This window comes from Urocampus carinirostris, chromosome 6 (assembly GCF_059441175.1).
Source record: "Urocampus carinirostris isolate Australia breed hairy pipefish chromosome 6, RoL_Ucar_1.0, whole genome shotgun sequence".
NCBI lineage: Eukaryota > Metazoa > Chordata > Actinopteri > Syngnathiformes > Syngnathidae > Urocampus > Urocampus carinirostris.
The window spans coordinates 8,315,659-8,339,704 of NC_142354.1; the positions used below are offsets into that span (position 1 = coordinate 8,315,659).

The 24,046-nt window shown below is 38.9% G+C and overlaps 1 protein-coding gene across 1 annotated transcript; it reads right to left on the minus strand.

Moving 5' to 3' along the window:
* Window positions 1-1,362: 1,362 nt before the first annotated feature.
* On the minus strand, window positions 1,363-23,050 carry nampt2 (nicotinamide phosphoribosyltransferase 2). Its single transcript, XM_088337728.1, has 11 exons — window positions 22,781-23,050; window positions 18,748-18,883; window positions 16,079-16,182; window positions 12,594-12,722; window positions 12,369-12,527; window positions 11,632-11,762; window positions 8,478-8,703; window positions 4,786-4,905; window positions 3,788-3,928; window positions 3,114-3,239; window positions 1,363-1,661 (listed from the first exon to the last, which is right to left on the minus strand). Exons 1-11 carry the CDS (start codon window positions 22,826-22,828, stop codon window positions 1,500-1,502), a joined length of 1,482 nt encoding a protein of 493 aa, XP_088193854.1. The 5' UTR covers window positions 22,829-23,050; the 3' UTR covers window positions 1,363-1,499.
* Window positions 23,051-24,046: the final 996 nt, after the last annotated feature.

A 24,046-nucleotide genomic window follows, 5' to 3' on the forward strand; every position in this document is an offset into this window, starting at 1 on the left:
AGCGGAGGATAATTCTCGTTTAATAATGTCAACATAAGAAAAATAATCGAAAAATGGCTCGTGCAACATGTTTGCATTCCTATATATGTCAGTGTTGGCGGAAAATTTACCCTTTAAATCGAAAAAATATACCGGAATTCGTCATCATACAGTACGGACGATAAAAAAAAAGAAAAAGACGGAATAATAAAAATGACTCAGGAAAAAGTAAAACAAAATCCTAAAAAGAATACACGCAAGTCATACATACAGATTAAAATAGTCCCCGAAATATTAACTAAATGGAAAAAAAGATAGAAAAAAAGAATAGTTTTTTTTAAGAAATGGTAAATGGTCTGCATTTCTATAGCGCTCTTCACGTCAATGAAGACTTCCCAAAGCGCTTTACAATGTGCTTCACACTTACCCTTTCACACACTCTCACACACTCACACACCAATAGCGGCCGTGCAGCCATGCAAGGCGCAGAAAAAAAAAAAAACAAACAAGAAAACAAAAACAAAAGATTATTACAAAATATAAAGACAAAGAAAAGGGGGAAAATAGCATACATTTTGGAAGATTGAAAAAGAAAATTAAAACGGGTGGAAAAAGAAAACAACTGAGCTAAGAAATTTAAAAAAGGAAAACGAGAAATTAGATGAAAAGGGGGAAGTAAAAAACAAAACAAAAATAAAAGACGGCAAATTCCCCCAAAAAATCACTTGGCCTTGACAAAGACGGCTGTCCGAAAACATGCCTGTTACAAACAGCTCGCCTTCGACAAATCGACCGCCAGAGGGTGCTCGAACCAGAAAAATACAAGGCAGCTTCTAATGCTGTGTTACCGCCACGTTACAGAGAAAAGTGAATCAAATCTTGGATCATGTAAAAATTATTCTTTCATTTATTTATTCATTATTGTTGGTTGGGCCTTATATTCTGGACATGACGGTAGTTTGGCATCAAAGTGTTTTTGGGGTCCAAGCAATGGTGTCAAACTGGTTTTAGCACACCCTAAAATTAAAGCAGTCTTGCATGGGCAGAGAGAGAGAATAGGGAATAGAGAAAGAGTGTGAGAGAGAGAGAGAATACAAATAGAGAGAGAGAATATGGAAATATGGAAGAGAGAGGGAATAGGGAATAGAGAGAGAGAGAATAGGGAATAGAGAGAACGAGAGAGGGAGAGAGAGTGAGAGAGAGAAAGAGAAAGAAATAACGAAAGAAAGAAATAAAGAAAGAGAAATAAAAAGAGAAAGAGAGAGACTTGGCTACTCGGACGCACAAATCGTCATATTTCATAGAGTGGACATCTGGCTCTTCCTTTTGGTAACCTGAGGTCATTGCAATCGGGAAACTATTTACTTCAAGAGAAAAACGCTATAAAAATCAAGGGACATGTACTCAAAAGCTAGAATCAAGAAAGGGGGGGTTGTGAGCGACAACTTTGCTTTCCTTCTTCCTCGGAATAAAACGTTCGTTTGTTTTTTTACGCGAATTGAAGGAAGCCAAAATGCAGTCTAATGAAGTCCGTTGAGGATGGGCCGGTGCAGCAGCTTCCCCTTGCGGTCGAGAGCGGCGGGCGGGCCCTCTCGGTCGCGGAGTCGGGCGTTTTCGCGGATTTCGTCCAGGGAGTAATCCCGCAGCAAGTAGCCGTCCTCGAAAACGCTCACCAGAAGATCCTAAACCAGACGGAAGAGGGTTGTTGGAAACAGAGAGGAATCGGGATCCCGCTGTTTGGGTCGACAGGAATAAATAGGTTTCCTGTTCTCATAAAGAGATGATGTCAAGTCTTGTTTATTTGTGACTCCCTTAATCACAAGGTATCTCAAAGGGCTGCGTGATGGAAGTAAGAAACAGAAAAAGAGCAAGAGGACTAAAGAAAGACAGGACTGACTGAAAAGAGAAAAAAATGATAAAAGGAAGAGATAATGAAGGATAGGACAAAAGAAAGAGATAAATAAAAAAGAAGGGAGAAAGATCAAAGGAGAGAGAAATGCAGAAAGAAAAAGAAAAAAAATAAGGACGGAATGAAGAGGAAAAAAAGAAGATTAAAAAAACAAGAGAGAAAAAAAGAAAAAAGAGAGAAAAAAGAGCAGGACAGAAAGAACCAGAACAAGAAAGAAACAAAGAAAAAAAGGGAAGAAAGAAAGGTAAGAAGCAATCATGAACAACCATACTTATTAGTTAGATAAATCGTGAAAAAAATGTTTCTTTTTTTTTAGAAAAAAGGAAATAAAGTCTATTTAAAAAACATTAAATAAAAAAACATAAATTAAAGTTTACTTAAATGAAAAAGTACCAAAAAAACAAATTTTAAAAATAAATAAAATAAAATATAGCTAGAAATATAAATAGTAAAAAAACGTTTTTTATTAAAAAAAAAAGGAAATCAAAAATCTATTTAAAAAAACACAAATAAAAAACCCCAAAATATTAAAGTTACCTTTAATTTAAAAGTACCCCCAATTTTTTTTTAGAAATAAATAAAATATATTTTAAAACAACATGAAATTAGAGTTGTTTTTTTAAATAAACAAAAAAATGTTAAGAAATAATGTAATAAATTGATTAATAACTCTTGATCGATTAAAATTCTAATTCAGTAAACATATATTAAAAAGAGATAAACCAAAAATAATAAAACACATCTAATAAAAACAAGTAAATACATTAAAATAATAACAAAATAAATTCTGTGTGAATTTAAAACACTAATAACTAAAATATAAAATAAAACAAAACTAAAAAGATTTGCAAAAATCAACAAAGAAATAAAAGTACCACTAATCATAAAGGTCAAATTAAAAATAACATGGATATACGGAAAACAAAACTTAAAAAAATATATATAGATATAAAATTAACTAAACAAAGGGAAATAAAATACATACAGAAAAATATGGTATATTAAATATAAATGAAAAAGAATAAACTAGAAATTAAAAATATTCTACTCATAGAAAATTAAATATGTATACAAAATAAAAATACATGAAAAAAAATATATATAGAATAAAAAAAAAGATTGAAATGATTAACATAAAAGAAAACTGTGTTTTCAGTCCACTATAGTATGAGTACTTAACACTTTATTTGTTCAGTTCTTTCTGGTGAGCAAAAGCGGATTTCACCTCCTCGGGTTTTCCGGCCCCCCTTTCCACCGTCTCCAAGATCCCGTTGGAATTTCGTCTCAAGGACAGACGTCCTCTCTTGGAGACTTTGGACGGATCCGTCACCGGCTGCTTGCACACGTCCATCTGCCAGGGGGACACCGACAGGGATTGGAATCAAGAGGTCGCAGGATCGATTCCCAGGTCCTCTGTAAGTGTCTAAGTTTCCTCGGGCAAAACACTGAACACCTTATTTTTTTAAGGTCCCCAGAGTTCCTTGCCATAGTGTGCCATATTAGGACTTTCAGTGTCCAGTATTACAGGGTGTACTAAAATTTGAACACACCTGTTCAATTTGATTCCCGAGTCCTCTGTAAGTGTCGAAGTGTCCTCGGGCAAGAAACGTAACACCATACTACAACCATAGGCTATTGGTGTGTGAGTGCGTGTGTGAATGGGTAAAGTGTGAAGTACAATAGCTCAGGAGGTAGAGCGCTCATCTCAGGATCAAGAGATCGCAGGCTCCTCCGTGTTATATGACGAAGTGTCATTGGTCAAGACACTGAATCCCTAAAGCCCCAATAAGCAGGTATGCGCCTTGCATGGCTGCATGGCCGCTATTGGTGTGTGAGTGTGTGCGTGTGTGTGAATGGGTAAGGGTGAAGGACATTGTAAAACGCTTAGGGAGGTCTCACCCCTTTTCCACAGCTTTCCACGTAGCTGCACTTGAAAGCGCAACTGAGCGTGTCCCTGTTGAGCTTCTGAAGTAAAGAACTGCCGCAACCGAAGAAAACGTTCTCGGCGCTCCAGCCTTCCGACGTCAGTTTGCACAGGATCTGCGCAAAAAAACACATTTGGACGCAAAAACGGGACCTGATCAAGACCGGGTGGAAACCCGTGGCTCATAAATCACGTCATCCAACAAATCGATGATCTTATTCGTTGCCAACGCTTTTAATATTTGTTATCGATGAGTTGCTGCAGCCCTCATAACAACCTTTATTTTTTTCCTCCCTTGTCTCCGCACAGGAAACGGTGCCTCTACAACACTGGTGGTTAGGAAACACATATATAAGCCTCACCTTACAATACATTTATTTCTCCTGCCTTTTTTATTCATGATTTTTTCCCCCTATCCCCAGTTTGTGTGCTTTTAAATCAGAAAAAAATTAACGTTTTTTTTTCTATCCTTTCCAAGCTATTTTTTTCTTTATATCTTTGATTTATTTTTTTTCAATAAGTGATTTATTCTTTTAATTTTTATTTAATATTTTAAAGGTTTTAATTTATCAAGTATTTCTTCCCTTTCATTCATTATTTATCAGTTTTTTTATTTATTATTTAAGCTTCCCTTTTTAATATCGATTTGTTGTATTTATTTGACAATATTAAAACAATATATTTTCAGTTTATTTAGGGTTTTTTTTATTTTTCATTTCTTTATTTTTTTTGTTTTTAGTAATGTAGAATTTTCATCTTTTCTATTCAATTTTAATCTAGTCTTTAATTTAATTTAATATATTTTTCTCTTTTTCCCCAGGTTCCTTTTTGTTTTTTTTCTTGAATGTATACATTTTTTTCACCCGCATAGGCTATTTGAACTTCATCTACCCCTTAATCCAGTAGTCTTGGTTTCTGAGGTCGTATCCGTCCCGAAAAATTCCAACTCCAGAAGCAAAGTCAATATCGCTACCTCATCTACAGAATTGAGGTCGATCCCGTCCCCTTGGATTATCCGCACGTACGAAGGAAGGACTTTGTATCCTGCCGAGTTCTGCAAACATCCGAAACACTCCTCCAAAATCTTGATCACCTGTGAGACAAAATGGAGGTGGAAATCCAGGTGGAATTAAAAAAAAAAAAAATCAAAAGATATTCGATGACCCAAATCGCAACATCATAAAGCCCTAAATTGAATTATATTCGGCGACAGGACATAGTAGCTGCTGTTAATCCCTGCTAGCCGCAACAAAAAACAAGTGAGCCAAGTACACTCGGAGCGGCTGAAAAGACCCATTGGTTGGAGTTGGTCAGAGCTAGTATGAGTGGCTAACTTTAGAGGCTAGAAGGGAGAAGATGAACCACTTAATGCGGTAGAATGAGTCTAAAATCCCAATCCAAAAAGGAAAAACACAGATTTTGAGAGAATTAAAAAAAAAACTCAAAACAATCAAGTTTCCACTCTGTTACACGCTCTCTCAATCACAAACACACATACTTGATCATGTCAATGTTATGATAAGAGCTAATATATCTCTAAGACAAGTTAACTACATTTTTTATAATATCTCTTACGATTGTATTTTTATTTTTTCATTCTGTTCAAAGCAAACATTTGCTTTATTCCGATTTCGAAATTTTCGTTTGGTTAGGAAATTTCAGAATTTCGGTTCGTTTGGCAATTTGCATACATGGCAGCCATTTAGAAGCCTGCATCGAATAACTTTGGCTTCCGGACTCTCCCGAGCGTTATAAGGTCGCATATTTGCATATCATTTTCCAAAGTAGACGCACAGAGAACACAAGAAAAATGGAGAAGTGCTTAGGAATCAAGACAAAACCTCAGCCCCAGAAGAAATATTCAAAAGAAGCTTACAAAATTGATGACGCTCCATAACGTAAACGTACATTAGAAGCATGATGGAAAGAGGAGTTCACGTGGCTTGTAGCAGACGACGCAACGCAAACATTGCATGAATGAAGATGAGTAAATGGAGGTACATACTAATGGCAGATGGAAAACAGCCATGTCATATGCAAGCAATGAATGTTATAAGTAGATTTACAATAAACTTTGTTTTGTTCAGTTATATTTTAAATTATCAATCCTTAATTTTATTTACAATGACTTGTCTTATTGTGTTTCAAGTTGGGAAAAATGGGGCAGGCAACTTGATGGCTGGGCATGCAACTTTTCAAAGTTGGCTGCCCTGCTGTCCGCTAACTTTTGGTTACGACACTAACTTTTCAGACACTGATTTTGGTCTCATTTAAACTGTAACATTCTGAAGTTTAGTCCCAAACCAAAATAATCACTGCAAGTGCTACTCACATTGAAAAGTTTGAGTTGGAACACACAAAAAAAGAAGGTTTTCATTCCCGCTTGCAGATGAGTGTCTTATCTTAGCCGGAAAACAGGTCAGACAATAGCTTGAAGCCTTACCTGGTCCCAAGTCAAATTTGAGCACAATCTGGAAAACTAAATATTGTATTTTACACATTTTTCTAAAGGTTTGTCAAAGCGTTTTCAATAGGGTCCAATTTGTACACAACCGGTTTACAGCCCTAAAAACATTGCAACCGTGTATTTTATGATGGCCAATTTTTAGACACTGTGAAAGAAATTGTAAATGTTCTCTTTTCAGATTGTGCACACTTTTTCATGAAAACATCGCGTAAAAATGAATCCCGGGTTATATTTACGCACATTTATTTTGGATTCTGATTTAAATAAACATCGTAAAATCACATACATTTATGTTGGGAATTTCATTGTATAACCAATATTTCAATCAATAATTAAATCGGTAATAAGCTAAAGGAAGGCTAAGGACAAAAAGCTTGCAATTGGCAGAGAGAGTTGTCAATAAAAAGGTCAGAGGCCAACAACCATTTTGGCAATAACCTGATGAGTCTTTACTAACAAAAAATGGTAAATGGTCTGCATTTCGATAGCGCTTTTCAAGTCAATGAAGATCTCCCAAAGCACTTTACAATGTGCTTCACACTTACCCATTCACACACACACACACACCAATAGGGAGTCAGCCATGCCAGGCGCCCACCTGCTTATTGGGGGCATTAGGGATTCATTGTCTTGCCCAAGGACACTTCGACATATAACACAGAGGAGCCGGGAATCGAACCTGCAACCGCTTGATCCCAGGACGAGCACTCTACCTCCTGAGCTAATGCCGCCCCAGAAAAAGGAAATAATGCAGGGAAACGAACGGATTACAACAAGTATCGTCTGACGATGCATGAATGCTTTTATGCGGATTTTCTTTTAATCTGTCAGCATGATCCTGTGTTTTGGAGTACCGTAAATTCCAGACTATAAACTTTCAACCCTGGAATTTATGCAACAATGTGGCCATTTTGTGCATTTTATTAACGTTCGCCAGGGGCCCCCGAGCAGTCATGGTAAGCGTGAGACAGGTGGAATGTATATAGAGGACGACCCAAATTTAACGTACCAGTAACTTGAAAGCATAAAATGAGCTTTAACACAGCTTCATCATGGAAAATGCAAGACAAAATGCTAGTCAAAAATAATCGAGCTTGACGATAACAAACGAAAAAGAGTTGCTGCCCATAGACAGATCGATGGTTAGACGCTGGAAACAGCAGCGAGAATAACTGGAGCATTGTAAAAAGACAAAAAAAAAACGTTATCGGTGTGTTATACTGGCTTTAGAATTATAGGGTACCGTATTTTCCGCACTATAAGGCGCACCGTGTTATAAGGCGCACCTTCAATGAATGATATATTTTAAAAATGTTGGCATACATAAGGCGCACCGCATTATAAGGTGCTATAAGTGCATGCTGGTTTAAGATCAGGTAATTGTGCAATCTTGTAATTGTAATCCTGTGCAGTCCTTCGAGACATTTTTGTGATCAAGGGCTGTATAAATAAATGTCAAGTCAAGTCAAGTCATTTTTATTTGTATAGCCCTAAATCACGAAGAGTCTCAAAGGGCTTCACAGATCATTACACTATATTACACAGACTATTTTTCAGAATATTATCATACATTCCCCTGCTCTGGAGCCGACGAAAAGAGTAGGTTATTCATATGCTATAGAGTAGAAGTGAGTTTTAAGCTTAGATTTAAACATTTCCACTGAGGTTGCAGATCGGATCTCAGGGGGAAGAGCATTCCACAGCACCGGAGCAAGTCCATGTATGATTTTGTATAATGTGACTTGACTCTGCTGCTCTATTTCCGTGTTCTGCTGCGTGACTGATCGCCTTGAGTTTAAACTCTGCGTTGTAAGCGTGTCTCTTAATAGGAGCCATTTCAGGGTCTTTATAGAAACGCACAAATAAAAGAGAATCGTTGTTTAATATTTCCCAGTATGCACGGCGCACTTCTTCTACGCGAAAAATGGAGTCGGTGGCTGCTTCTCTTAGTTGCGAGACCTTGCAATTCAATATTGATCCATATATAAGGCGCACCGGATTATAAGGCGCATAGTCAGCTTTTTAAAAAAAATCAGATTTTATGTGCGCCTTATAGTGCGGAAAATACAGTACTCGGCAAATTGAGTGGCCAGAGAAGGAAACAATAGAAAACATTGGAATGTTCCAACCACGAGATGCCTGAATCACAGAACATAGCAACGTTTAGCCGTGCACTGGGCCTTTAAAAACAACTTTACCTGGATGAGAGTTTCTTTGGGGTCCCCAGAGTCGGGCCGGATGACGAGACAGGAGTCCCGGTCTCGTTCCATGACTCGCTCTTTGAGTTTTTGTCCCCAGATGTGTTTGCAGGCGTTGAAGATGTCGTAGCTGTCGCTGACCACCGAGACCGGACCCGACGAGAACTGGTCCAGGACTCGCTCGAAGGCGTCCTTTTCTCGATGACGGCCCCACGAAATTATCGTGCTGGGAAAATAAAAACACAAAAATTTCTCACCACCGTCTTGTGCAAACAAAAAACAATTTACAGAAATGAAAACAAAACATCTGGGTTCCGTTATTTATTCCTCCTCCTAAAATAACCATCAAATGTCATCTGATATTCATCAAAATCCCACAATGTGAAAATAAAAAATACAACAAGGATAGCAGGCAAACAATGAGATAAGGGCGAGGAATAAGTAACAGGACCTTCTGTGCCTAAGAGCCTCAGGCTAAAGAGATTTAAAGAGTAAACAATTCATTAGACAATTTAAATTGTTTAAAGATCGTTCAATATTTTAATGTGGATGACCCTCAAACATTAAGGGGACAGATAAGTAACATAAACCTCTGTACCTAAGGAAACACTAAGATAACCTTGAAAAGAAATCTCAAACATTTATAAGAGTCTGTATTTTAACATAACATAACATGGGCAGCACGGCGGCGCAGTGGTTAGCGCGTGTGCGGCACGGTTCTAAGGTCTCAGGAACCTCCTGTGTGGGTTCAAATCCAGCTACCGGACTTCCTGTGCAGAGTTTGTATGTTCTCCCCGTGCTTGCGTGGGTTTCCTCCGGGCACTCCGGTTTCCTTCCACATCCCAAAGACATGCATTTCAGGTCGATTGGCCGGTCCAAATTGTCCCTAGGTGTGAATGAGCGAGAGAGTTGTCTGTCCCTGTGTGCCCTGCAATTGGCTGGCAACCAGTTCAGGGTGTCCCCTGCCCACTGCCCAATGATTGCTGGGATGGGCTCCAGCACCCCCGCGACCCTACTGAGGATAAGCGGTGCAGCTAATGAGATGAGATGAGATAACATAACATGTAAACAATGACAAGAGAGGGAGGAATAAGTAACTGAATAGACCGTTCAGTGCCTAAGGAGACAAAGAGTTTTTCAAAGACATTTTCAATAAATATTTAAAAGTTTCTGTATTTTAACACAGCATGTAAACAAAGAAAAGAGAGGGAGGAATAAGTAACTGTACCCTCTGCGCCTAAGGACACTAAAAGAGTCATTTTTAGCCAACAATTTGAGTCAGGTTGTTTATAGGTTTACATACTTTATGAAGGATAGCGTAACAATGGCAGGAGAGGGGTGAATAGGTAATTGAACCCTCAGACTAAAGAGATTTAAAGAGTAAACAATTTATTAGACAATTTCAGTGGTTTATAAATCATTTATATGTTTCAATATTTTAATGTGGATAGCCCTCAAAAAATAAGATAAGGGGATAAATAAGTAACAGAAAGGAAACACTAAGATAACTTGAAAAGAAATATCACCAAACATTTATAAGTCTCTATTTTAACATAACATGTAAACAATGACAAGAGAGGGAGGAATAAGTAACTGAACAGAGCGTTCAGTGCCTAAGGAGACAAAGAGTTTTTCAAAGACATTTTCAATAAATATTTAAAAGTTTCTGTATTTTAACACAGCATGTAAACAAAGAAAAGAGAGGGAGGAATAAGTAACTGTACCCTCTGCGCCTAAGGACACTAAAAGAGTCATTTTTAGCCAACAATTTGAGTCAGGTTGTTTATAGGTTTACATACTTTATGAAGGATAGCGTAACAATGGCAGGAGAGGGGTGAATAGGTAATTGAACCCTCAGACTAAAGAGATTTAAAGAGTAAACAATTTATTAGACAATTTCAGTGGTTTATAAATCATTTATATGTTTCAATATTTTAATGTGGATAGCCCTCAAAAAATAAGATAAGGGGATAAATAAGTAACAGAAAGGAAACACTAAGATAACTTGAAAAGAAATATCACCAAACATTTATAAGTCTCTATTTTAACATAACATGTAAACAATGACAAGAGAGGGAGGAATAAGTAACTGAACAGAGCGTTCAGTGCCTAAGGAGACAAAGAGTTTTTCAAAGACATTTTCAATAAATATTTAAAAGTTTCTGTATTTTAACACAGCATGTAAACAAAGAAAAGAGAGGGAGGAATAAGTAACTGTACCCTCTGCGCCTAAGGACACTAAAAGAGTCATTTTTAGCCAACAATTTGAGTCAGGTTGTTTATAGGTTTACATACTTTATGAAGGATAGCGTAACAATGGCAGGAGAGGGGTGAATAGGTAATTGAACCCTCAGACTAAAGAGATTTAAAGAGTAAACAATTTATTAGACAATTTCAGTGGTTTATAAATCATTTATATGTTTCAATATTTTAATGTGGATAGCCCTCAAAAAATAAGATAAGGGGATAAATAAGTAACAGAAAGGAAACACTAAGATAACTTGAAAAGAAATATCACCAAACATTTATAAGTCTCTATTTTAACATAACATGTAAACAATGACAAGAGAGGGAGGAATAAGTAACTGAACAGAGCGTTCAGTGCCTAAGGAGGCACAAAGAGTATTTGAAAGAAATTCTCAACAAACATGTAGTTTCTATACTTTAACATAACATGTAAACTTTGACAACTAAGAAGGAGTAATAAGTAACTAAACCCTTTGCAATTTAAGTCAGGTTGTTTATAGGTTTACGTACCTTATTAAAGGGACAGTGTGTTATGTTTAGTGCCCCCTACAAAAAATGTCATTCAGTAAAAAATAAAAACATAACTTATCCTCGAGATGATAATTTTTAGAGAAAGAACATCTTAGGTTGTGAAATTTGCATTTCTTTTACACAATTAAATCCAAACATAACGTCGGCGCCATGTCTGTCTTGCGTCTTGCTGCGGCACTGGTTTTTGTTCACATTAGACATTGTTTGTATGCCATTCGCTTTCAAAATTTTCAGATGCTTTTTTAAAGCAAATACCGTTCTTTTATCAGGTGTGATTTTGACAAAGATCAAATCCCATTTACTTATTCCTCCCCTCCTTCTGTCATTGTTTGCATACCGTCTTCATTAAAAAAAGTTGATGGGGTGGTTTTTGTACCTATGCTCGGCAGCCGGGATGGAGAAACCGGCCATGAGGCAACCGTAGTAGCGCTGAGCCATCAGTAGGCCGGCCACCGTGTCCGTACTGCAGAAGTTCACCAGGTGAGCTGCTCCACCTAAAGCTGCCGACTAGGAAAAAAAATCAACAATGACCTGCTTGGAGCTTTCAAATACGTGCATCAGGTTTATTCAGAATTTCTTTGGTCGATCTTAGGAACTCATTTGGCCTTTTAAAAAAGTCCTTACTGAACAAGCCAGTAAGCGATATAACATACAGTGTGTGCTACAGGGAGAAGGACAAACATGATAACCATGGAAACGAATCTTCCACATATATGTCTCAGATGTCAGTCTCCCATTGGTCGACTTTATATGGTCTGCTATTGGTTTGCGCCCCGACATCATGAAAATACCAACTATTGGCTAAACTACTTGACAACTTTCGACAATGCCACCTATGTCTCTCTGTTGCTTTATAAATTAATAGGTAGCAAAAAAATATCATAGAATTCAACACAAAATGTGGTTTGTTTTGCTAGCGCTAATGCTAAAGACGAGGGTAAAAAAGATTTAGGCAGGATTGTCATTTTTCCATTGTAACATCTCATGGAACTACCCTAAATTTCTTTAGCTATCTGTCCCAAGTCTTGCAGCAATGCTAAATGTAAAAGCAAAAACATGATAACAATGGAAACTAAGCTCGCGTCGGACAAAAGAGCAAAAAAGTCGGCTGACCTCCTGCGAGGAGACCCCCCTGTAGCCAAAATCGTGCAGCTTGAGATCCAGGCCCTCCAGGCTCCCCGAAGTGGCCTTGAGATGTCTGGCCAGGATCTTCTTAAACTCTCGGGAGACGGTCGCCACGGTGATGGGGTACCACATCTGGACCAGCATGGTCTGGGAAACAAAATGGCGGATGGAGATGATTCGAAGGATTTATTCGCTGTCTTTCCGTTTCTTTACCTCCACGTAGTTGGTGAGCCAGTAGAAGTCGGGGTCGGTGTTTTCCACGGTGAAGAGAACGTTGCCTCGGGTGATGATCTTCCCCTCCGGGACAGCTTTGATCCGGATAGGGAGACGTCCGTCGTGTTTCTGAGACATTGAACGCATCGCAAGCTCAATCGCGGAAACAGGAGATTGCTGCGTAGCGATCGTACATTCATTTATTTGTATCACACTTTTCAGACAACAAAATGCAACTCAAAAAGCGATTTCAGAACAATACAAAGAAATCAACAAAGAAAATGTAAAGAAAAATAAACTAGTTTCAAAAAACAAAACAAGAGGAACACGAAGGATATTCTCGACAAAACATGAAAGTCGCAGGATGTCAGAAACACTCACACACAAAATACCAATACATATGAGAAAAAATATTGGCAACACCGACAAGTACCAAAAGAACAAAACCTAAAAGTAAGAAAAATCCCCAAACATTGACAGGACCACAACAAGAGTACCAAGATGACAAGACCTTGCCACAACATAAACAAGCTCATCAGAACAAAAAAAAACGAAAAGAGACCACACAGGACATGTTGGAATACTAACTGGCTCTAGCGGAACAAAAAATCAAAGTAGAATACCATACGAAAAATCCCCAAACATTGACAGGACCACAACAAGAGTACCAAGATGACAAGACCTTGCCACAACATAAACAAGCTCATCAGAACAAAAAAATGAAAAGAGACCAAGTAGGACATGTTGGAATACTAACTGGCTCTAGCGGAACAAAACATGAAAATAGAAGACCATAAGAAAAATCCCCAAACATTGACAGGACCGCAACAAGAGTGCCAAGATGACAAGACCTTGCCACAACATAAACAAGCTCATCAGAACAAAAAAATTAAAAGAGACCAAATAGGACATGTTGGAAAACTAACTAGCTGAACAAAACATGAAAGGAATATGATGCAGGACATCTCCCAAAAAGAGGACATAACAATATTGGGAGTGCCATGACGGTGAGCCAATAAAACATAATGCATGCGCAGGTAAAAGCTTTAACAGAAAAAAACATGAAAGTAGACACCGAATATAATGACACACCTATTCGCTCTAACTTAACAAAAAACTAAAGAGAGAAGACACAGAAAACATTCCGGCACGTGTCAGAACAACAAGACTGCAAAGAACAAGAAAAATAACCCAAGCACACTAACTAGATCTAACTGAACTTAACTTGAAAGATGACATCACATATGGATATGGATACGTGCTCACATGCGGATAGAACAATTACGAGAATGCCAAAATGACGTGACTTTGAAATTTAATGCTGGAACCCTAATTTTCTCTAACTGAACGAAACATGAATGCCAGAACGGAGACAGGATCCACTTGCGTTGCGTTTCTCACAAGTTTTTATTGGAAGGAAGGGGAAGCGCCTACGATCTGGTGTTCGCTGGAGGCAAAAAACAAGTCGCTCTGGTACTCGGATTGTGCTCCGAACGCGGAAGTGGATCTTCCGTGGCGAACGATGGCGGTGTCAGGGACGGAAGAGCAAAATTTGGTCGGGTCGTAAGCGAGTCGTAAGTCAGAAAAGGAAAGAAGACGTAGTCGTGGACAAAAGAGGTCCAAAGCCGGGACAGGAGAGCAGACGTGGTCGGGATCAAAAACGGGTCAAAGCCGGGGACAGACGGGAGCAAAAAACGGGCCAGGGGGAAGTCAGGGTCGAAAAAGGCTTGCCAAGAGTTCACTATGGTTCGCAGACAGACTGACAACAGGGAACTGACAGGACTGGGTTCAAATACTGATAGTGAGCCAATCAGAACCTGTGGCAGTTGGCGGCAAAAAAAAAAAAAATCTTATTGACAGAGGGCGGGAAAAGAAGAGATAGGCTTGGCTATCGCTCGACGTTGTACTTAATGTCGCTTCAGATAAGTAAACGAGCCGATAGCGATTTCTGTCCAATCCCCGACGTCGGTCCGCCCGATATTCAGTCGACCTCTATTGTTGTGCTGTTTTGAGCTGCTCCTATCCATGACCTACAATCTTTTGTGTCAATCGGCTGCTGTAAACTGACATGAATTCTGACATTCTGCTTCAACAATGCATAGGTGGATTGACTACATCACAGACCAAAAGAGTTCTATTGCTGTTGGGTAATAATGGAGCTCAGTACGGAGGACTGTATGTATAAAAAGCAAGCCAATCTGCCTATGCATTGTTGAAGCAGAATGTCAGAATTCATGTCAGTTTACAGCAGACTGCATTCAACCTCCCAATCTTAAAGACTGCAGATCTTCTGCTTTTTTAAGGCACTGAAGAGTTCATATTTTTCATTTATAGTTTATTGTTCTGCATTTTCCGGGGTTTTGCGTTGTTCGTCTTTGAATCTGATCAGTGTTTGAAAAACTAAAATCTTTTTGTATTTTCCAAAGAAAAACTGTAGATCTGTGAATCTTTGAATTTATATTTCAAGTGTTTTTCAGGGACCCCCTGCAAAACATATGAAATTACGAAATAATTTGGTGCAAAATGTTTTATAATTATTGATGAAAAACAAATAAAATTCTGAGTCGTTTGGGTGCCGAAAGAGCCAAGCCAAAAGAGCCGGTTTTCTAATTTCTAAGCTTCACATGACACGCCGAGAAACTCGGCAATGGCAACAATATCAAGTGTTTTCAAGCACCCCACACCAGATTTAAGCATTTTCTTGACCTTGAAAACACAATATCAAAAGTATTTTCAAGGATTTCAAGCACCTGTACAAACCCTGCGTAAAATAAATGATATGGCTCTTTGTGAAAAATTTAAAAAATGAGTAAAATCTAAATATTTTTCTTCTATGACTTTTTGGGTCAAAAGGGTTCCCCACCTCTGCTCTAACAGAACAAACAATGAAAGGAGGGCAACGCGGGATATGTTGGAACACTAAATTACTCTAACTGAAAAAAACATGAAAAAAATGTCAGAAGACCTATTTCAATGAGAAATTTATGACGTCCGAATGTGACAAAGACGTATCTTGCTTCTTTTGGGTCGTATTTATCATTTTTTTGTACTGATGAAATGTATTAGAGCTGTGCTTCTCAATGATTTTCCGTCACATCCCCCCCTTGGAAGAAGAAATCCTCTTTACCCAGTCTCTCTTGGCCAGTCTGTGTTAAATATTTTTTCATGGGGTCCCTTGAGGGCCTTGCTACACTTCATACTCAATGTTTAGCCTCTATGCGTGGAGGCTAAATGTAAACCAAACACTTTGCCACCGAGAACACCACTGCCCCCTAGTGTAGTGGAGGGACAATGTCAATTTATTCTTTGGAAAAAAAAGAAAGAAAGAAAAGATCCCTAAAATCAGACGGGCCCGCTCAGTCCTTGCCTGACCCCCACTATTTGAGAACCACAGTATTAAAACAATTTGAGGGTGAAGAGATTTGTGGGGGGAAACGAGCTATTATCCCTCTTTTAGGGGCGGCAAAATCAAAATCCAGAATCACCTCCAGAAGGTTCCTCCAACCTTCTTCATCGAAAACGGCCTGCTTGAAATGCAACTGGTAGAAGATCTTGGCTTCTTGGATTTTCTCTTCCGTAATCACTCGACCTGAAAAATAGCAAACCTTTTTGTGTCAAATGGCCAGAAGTGGGTAGTAACGAGTTTTTTTTACTTAGTTACATTTACTAGAGTACGTTTTGGGGCATGTTGTACTTCTAGGGGGAATTTTTAAATCGCTATAATTTCACTCGAGTAGATTTGTAAGAGGAAGTTGCACTCTTACTCCGCTATTCTTGACAAAAGGGAACATCAAACTGATTAGAAATACACACCTTGAGCAAATACGTTTAAGCCTACTTTACAGCTATATTGAGCTACCTTGAAGCCGTTACTTAAGTACATACGTACGCGTCTGTCTGTCTGCCTCAGTAGCGGACCGTGCGGTTTTACACATCACTCCACTCCGATTTATTAATGTTTCGTTCGCAGAAAAAACAGCTCAATTAGCCTGTTCGTTCCTAAATGACACTATTTTCCCAGGGATTCAGTGTTGTTAACTTTCGATTTGTCGAGTATCGTTTGTTTGTACATCTGTCAATATTTCAATACGTTTCCTGTGCTTTTCGTTCAATGTGTTTTACAAAACAAATGTTAAGTTCATTCGAGTATAATAGTTTGTCGTTGTCGCACGCAATAGTCCATTTTTTTTAATTACCATTTCGTCATGTGTTCCTCAGAGATTCTGAATTGACAATAAAACGGTATCAAAAAGTTCAAAGTTGATATGAGTTACGTGATGCAGCAACATCTTGTGTTAGCGTGAACAAATAAATGCTACTATAATTTTGTCGAATCGTAGGAAGTACTTAAAATGTGCTTCATTTATTTCTTTGATTTATACTTTATTGATTATTAAAGTGGCAGCACGGCGGCGCAGTGGTTAGCGCTTGTGCGGCACAGTTCATGTCATGGGAACCTGTCGTGGGTTCAAATCCAGCTCCAGACTTCCTGTGCGGAGTTTGTATGTTCTCCCCGTGCTTGAGTGGGTTTCCTCCGGGCACTCCGGTTTCCTCCCACATTCCAAAGACATGCATTTCAGGTGAATTGGCCGGTCCAAATTGTCCCTAGGTGTGAATGAGCGAATGAGTTGTCTGTCCCTGTGTGCCCTGCGATTGGCTGGCAACCAGTTCAGGGTGTCCCCTGCCCACTGCCCGGAGATGGCTGGGATGGGCTCCAGCCCCCCGCGACCCTAATGAGGATAAGCGGTACGGCTGATGATGATGATGATGATTATTAAAGTACTTGAATTGTTGATGTGAATCTATTTTTAAAATTAAACGTCATTTATTGTGGATTGGACCATCTGATTGAATAGTTGCTTTAAATAAATCATTAAGTAAGACGTTGCAACAGTTACTCACTGGAGTGTTTTTTTTCCCACCAAGTACTTTTTTACTTTTACTCAAGTAATCGATTGGTTGACAACTTTTGACTTCTACATGAGTCATATTATTCTGAGGTAAGAGTACAGCAGTAGATGGCGTCAATGCCCCGCTCAATCAACAATGAGATAAGGGGGAGGAATAAGTAACAGGACCTTCTGTGCCTAAGGAGACACAAAGACTATTTGAAAGAAATTCTCACCAAATATTTTAAAGTTTCTGTATTTTGACACAGCATTTAAACAAAGAAAAGAGAGGGAGGAATAAGTAACTGTACCCTCTGCCTCAAGGAGCCATTTTTAGCCAACAATTTGAGTCAGGTCGTTTATAGGTTTACGTACTATATGAAGGATAGCATTCAAACAATGACAGAAGAAGGGGAAATAAGTAATTGAACCCCCAGCCTAAAGAGATTTAAAGAGTAAACGATTTATTAGACAATTTAAGTGGTCTATAGATTGTTTATAGGTTTCAATATTTTGATGTGGATAGCCCTCAAACAATAAGATAAGGAGATGAATAAGTAACAGAAAGGAAAACCTTAGGTAACTTGAAAAGAAATGTCACCAAACATTTATAAGAGTCTCTATTTTAACATAACATGCAAACAATGACAAGAGTGGGAGGAATAAGTAACTGAACAGAGCGTTCAGTGCCAATATGTTAATGTGGATAGCCCTCAAACAATAAGATAAGGGGATGAATAAGTAAAAGAAACCTCCGATAACTTGAAAAGAAATCTCAACAAACATTTATAAGAGTCTATATTTTAATATAACATGTAAACAATGACAAGAGAGGGAGGAATAAGTAACTGCACCGCATCTCGTTTTATCGTGATTTTGTCGGTTTTATTTCCCTTTTCTGCCCATAACAATGAGCCCAGAGAAAGTGAATGGGGAAGGGAAGTGGAAAACAGTGACAAGGAAAAATACGAAAATAGTGTATGACTGCCATTAAAGCGCTGCCAGAGGTTTAAATGGGTTACATTTTTCGACCCGTTTATTCATCTCCATGAACAAATCCATGAAAAACCTACTGGTTTTTAGGTACATGCTTTGTTAATATTTGGAGTTTACTTCAATATGGAACTATTTTAAACCGGTGGGTTGCTTATATGCCATGTAGGCTTATATGAGAGTACCGTATTTTCACAACCGGAGTAACTCGAGTAACATTTTTGTCTACTCTACCCACTCCAGGCTTTGTCCACCTGAAAATCGATGGTTACCTGTCAGATACTTCTTCAGGAGATACTGCAGTCCGAAGAAGACCACCTCGCCGAAGGGGGAGCCTTTCTTCCGCCGGCATTCGAAGTAGGAGTAGATTTTGCCCACGTCGGGAGGATATTGCTTGTAGTGCGTGATCTGAGAACAACATATCGGAAGCTTATTTCCTTTTCTAATCGTCTCTTCGCATACAGCCGCCATTCTTCTGTTGCTAATCGGGTCGCCACGTAACGCCGTTGTAGGTTATGAATAAGAGGATTTGGGATTTGGTGAGGCCCAAGCAGCCATTTTCTTCTTTGGGATTTGTAAACCCTATTAAGGCCAAATTCAAGGCATTTACAAGCCCTTTCATGGCTATTTTTCCCCATTTTTCTAGTACCTTTAAAGGAAGAAATCCAGGGCAGAATTGTGATGAGGGGGGCCCTATCGTGGATGCAGAGCCGGAGCTAAGGTGAAGGCTAAACGGCTAGCGGCGTTATAAGTCTTCGGTACCGACCGTATTCATGGGAAATGTGAACTCTCTACCAAATAAGATCGACACGTGAAGCATATCAGAACTGGCTGTGCTGGTGAAAAACATTTAAGCATACAGGGAGTGCAGTTTGCTGTGTTTTACGGAAATGTGGCTCACGTCCAGCATCCCGGACGCTAACGTGGAGCTACCCGCTGTTAGGACAGAGAGACACAAAAGCCTGCGGGAAGCGCAGAGGAGGTGGACTCTACGTGAACACGAGGTGATGTAACCCTGGGCACAAAGATTTCCATCTGCTGCAGGGACGTCCAACTTTTGGCCTAGCGTGTGACGTCATCCACTCCGCTCTGGCTAAACTACAACACAGCACCCCGAGGCCATCCTGTTAATCTGTGAATAAACAACAAAAGGATACTGCTGGAAGTGTGAATTTCCCTACGGGGATGAATAAAGTATCTATCTATCTTTCTATCCCTCTATCTAAAGTCACTCTCTTTCTGCTAGCACATACTTTGTGCTACTTTGAGCTGATCCTATCTATGATCTGCAATATTTCTGTGCACAATCTTTCTTCGTCCCACTCCCTTTCAGGCATTCTTTTATGATTTAGGTTATATTTACATGTGTACACAAATAATAGGACTACCTGAAATGAATAATGGGCTGCTGTAAACTGACATGAATTCTACCATACTGCTTGAACAATGCACACACGGCTTGGCGACGTCACATTTGTTTCATAAACACGGAAGTATATGGGTTAGGTAATAATGGAGTTCAACATGGAAGATGAAACAAGGGAAGAAAGTACAGTGTGTATAAAAAGCCGAAAAATGAGCCAAATTTGGACTCATTTCAATGATGTCGATCAATGATTTATAGGACTGAAGATTTAGATTAATTTATATTTTATTGTTTTGCATTTTGTAAAAAGAGCCGTAATTCCCATGACAAGCCTGATAAACCTGTCCTCTTGGATGAGAGAGCGGGGAGCAGTAAAACTTCACAAGACAACTTGATATTGACTGGAACCACCATCAGCGTCATTTTAAACACTTTTTTTCCTTTTTTTTAAAAAAAAAAGTGTGGTTTGTCAAGTCAGACTGTTAGGAAATAGGGCGATGGAAATAACAAGCATTTTACTGACCTTGGAAAACACAACATTAAGGTTCGAGCATTTTCAAGGATTTCAAGAACCCATACAAACAGGGGTTGAGAACCTATGGCTAGCGAAGCCATATATGGCTCATTTTATGAGTACATTTACCTCAGAAATGAAATAAAATGTGCACATTCGTTTACTGAATTGTTAAATGCAAAATCGAACGTAGCACTTGGAATACCGGCTTAATGGCATTGAAGTTGGGTCCAGTATATATATATATATATATATACATATATAGGGCACAGTCTCATCGACAGTTTACAGTCAAGGTGTCACACCACCAGATCCTGTTTTGGCTGTAAATCGCTGAATAATCCTTCATATGGAATTTCATTAAACAATCCATGTTCTCTGTTGAGACACCTTATGACTAAAACCCACTGAAGAAACAGTAAACACCCCAAAGCTCTAACAAAGCACCCGCAGCAGTTGGAATGGCAGGAGCTATATACAAATCGCATAAAAACCAGCAACGTAAACTCACTTCCCTAAAGTGTTTTGGTTGCTATCTCTAGGATATTTGCCTCTTATTTTCTTATTCCCAATCTCTCATATCACTCATACCCTATTTTCTTTGTCTCTGTATTCCGCCAGCCAAAATTTTTTTGTATTTAAATTTGAACACGCGAATAGACATTGTTTAATCTCGTCTTGTAAATTGTTCCAAAGTTTGACTCCGCACACAGACACACACATACTTTTCCTGGTGGTTCTCGCCTTTGGGATTTTGAATTTACGACAGCCCCTCAAGTTATAATTTCCCTCTGTCCGAACGAACAATTTTTGGATGTTTTATGGCACCATGTTTTTGTTGACCTTAATAGCAGTTGTGAAGTGAAAATTTGTACTAAATCATCCAAATTTAATCATTCGGACTGCAGGAATAAAATAGCAGTATGATCTCGATATCCTACCCTGTGTATGGTTCTAATTGCATGTCTTTGGGGGATACAAAGGGGCTGGAGTGAACTTTTGTAATGATTGCCCCAGACAATATGTTAAGTATGGCAGAATTAGAGAACAATATAATAAATACAATGCATTATAGTTTAAAATTAATTTGGCTTTATTCATTATTGAAATGCTTTTAGATACTTTAGATACTTTAGTTTGTATGTGTCTGATATGTGTTTTCCAGCTTATTTTATTGTCTATTATGACCCCTAAAACTTAATTTCTGATACAGCGTCTATTGCAGCACCATCCATGTTTACTTCTAAATCTTGATTTGCCTTGCGATGACCAAAGAATATCTCATCTCATCAGCTGCACCGCTTATCCTCAGTAGGGTCGCGGGGGTGCTGGAGCCCATCCCAGCAATCATCGGGCAGTGGGCAGGGGACACCCTGAACTGGTTGCTAGCCAATCGCAGGGCACACGGGGACAGACAACTCACTCGCTCATTCACACCTAGGGACAATTTGGACCGGCCAATTCACCTGAAATGCATGTTTTTGGAATGTGGGAGGAAACCGGAGTGCCCGGAGGAAACCCACGCAAGCACGGGGAGAACATACAAACTCCGCACAGTAAGGCCGGGAGCTGGATTTGAACCCACGTAGGAGGTTCCCACGACCTCAGAACTGTGCCTCACACGCGCTAACCACTGTGCCGCCGTGCTGCCCTTCCAAAGAATATTACTTCGGTTTTATTTAAATTAAAAGATCATTTATTTATATCCATCCATACTTTTAGGTTAATTAATTTAACAAAATAAACACTGAAACGGCTATTTTGCGACTCCATTTGGACCACGTTGGGTAGGCTAAACGCAAACATTATGCCCGAAGATAGCTAGGATGGGCTTCAGCACCCCTGCGACCCTACTGAGGATAAGCGGTGCAGATAATGAATGGATGGATATACAACGGAACAGACCAGTTTTAGCCCCAAATCTGATGTCAAAAAGACGTTTTGAATTTTCTCAAAAATCAAAGTTGAAGAAACAATTTCAGGTAGGCTACATTTGACCAAGTTAACGCGATAACAACAACTTGTTCAACGTCTATTTTAGGTCTAAACCACTAAAAGGGACCAGATTGGATCTAGCCCAAAATCTAACGTTCAAAAAGCTCTTTGGCAGTTAAATCTGGTTGAAAAGACGTTAAAACACGTCTTTATTTAGTTTGAAAAATGAAGGTAAAAAAGTGTATTTACGAGATAAATGTGGGCGGTAAAATTGGGAAAAAGTGCACACAAACATGGACCCGTTTTGGACTACATTCGGTCCGCATTGGGGCCCATTTCGACGTCGATTTGAAGTCGAAATTGCGTCGGAAATGGTCAGAGTCTAAACGACGTCCGCTACAGGTCGATAAATACGAAAATAATCAGTAGCATTGCGTTAAAAGCAAAACTGAGAGGATTTTAAAGAAAAAAAAAACAGGATTTGGCTCACCTTATAGGAATCTGTCGCCAGTAGAAAATTAAAGTCGTGAGCTGCCATTGTTGTTTTGAATGAATGGAACAACGCCAGTGTCCTCGAGCGATGGTCTGATTTTAAGATTCGGATGATTTGCTTTTGTAAACACGCACATTCGTCATCAAAAGAAAAATCATTTTAAATCAAATATTGGACTTTAAAGCGCGCTCCCGTGAAGCATATCAGAAAGCATTTTGTGTGCAGAAGGGGGCGGGTGGCCACGCGCACGTTTTAGCCCCGCCTCTTCACCCCATACGTCACGGGGCATTCAAGGACACTGGGATTTGGTTGTAGAAATTATAGAAGATCAAATAAGAAAATAAAACTTTTTCATGAATTGAACTCCTATCACACCTTCACAATTTTAAAATATGATTAAAGCGTTTTTATATTCACTTGTTTTAAATATATTCAGCGTCAAACAAGCTTATACCATTTGCATTCTCACGTTGTCCCCTTTTAGTAGTTATTTATATAATTGCATCACTGAATAAAACGTCCTATGGACAGAATTTTAACGTCTTCATACACATCCAATAAAAATCTGAATCAAACAAAATCAAAATGAAATCCACTTTTAGCTTCTCATGAAACCCGGAAGTTCACCCGGCAAAACAAAACTGCTTTCTTTTCTTCGATTTGCAAAATCACTCCACCCAAAATTCCACTCGTGAAAACTTCACAGAAAAAATAAAACATCAAATATGAGTTTAATATAAATAATGTAAAGGATGGACGGAGTCCTCTTTAAACCCAACATGAACTTGTTTATTTACAGAACAAGATATAGCGTCTTTGCTAGTTTACAAACATGTCTCCAGATCCCACGCGGTCTCCCTGTGTCCCGTAATAACGCGTCTGCCGCGCAGGCACAATCAATTACCGTACATGACATCTCCCCCCCTTTTTTTTTCCTTTGAAAAAAAAACAAATAGCAGCATCTCACAAGGCTGTCTAAAACAATAATCGGTAGATCTGACATTACCTTACCACAGGGAAAATTATTAATATAAATACAGTGTGTCTGCTACCACAAGAGCTTTACCTGGTGCATACTCGGCCACCGCGCTGAATCTCATGAGCCTCATCAGTAGACGCTGACATCTGAGAGGAACATTTTCCAAGCTCTGATTGTTGATAAGGGGTACCAACGGCTTGTGATCTGTCACTAACCTGAAACGTTCAAGGCCATTTAGGTATCTGTCAAACTTTTCACATGCCCACACACCTGCCAGACACTCC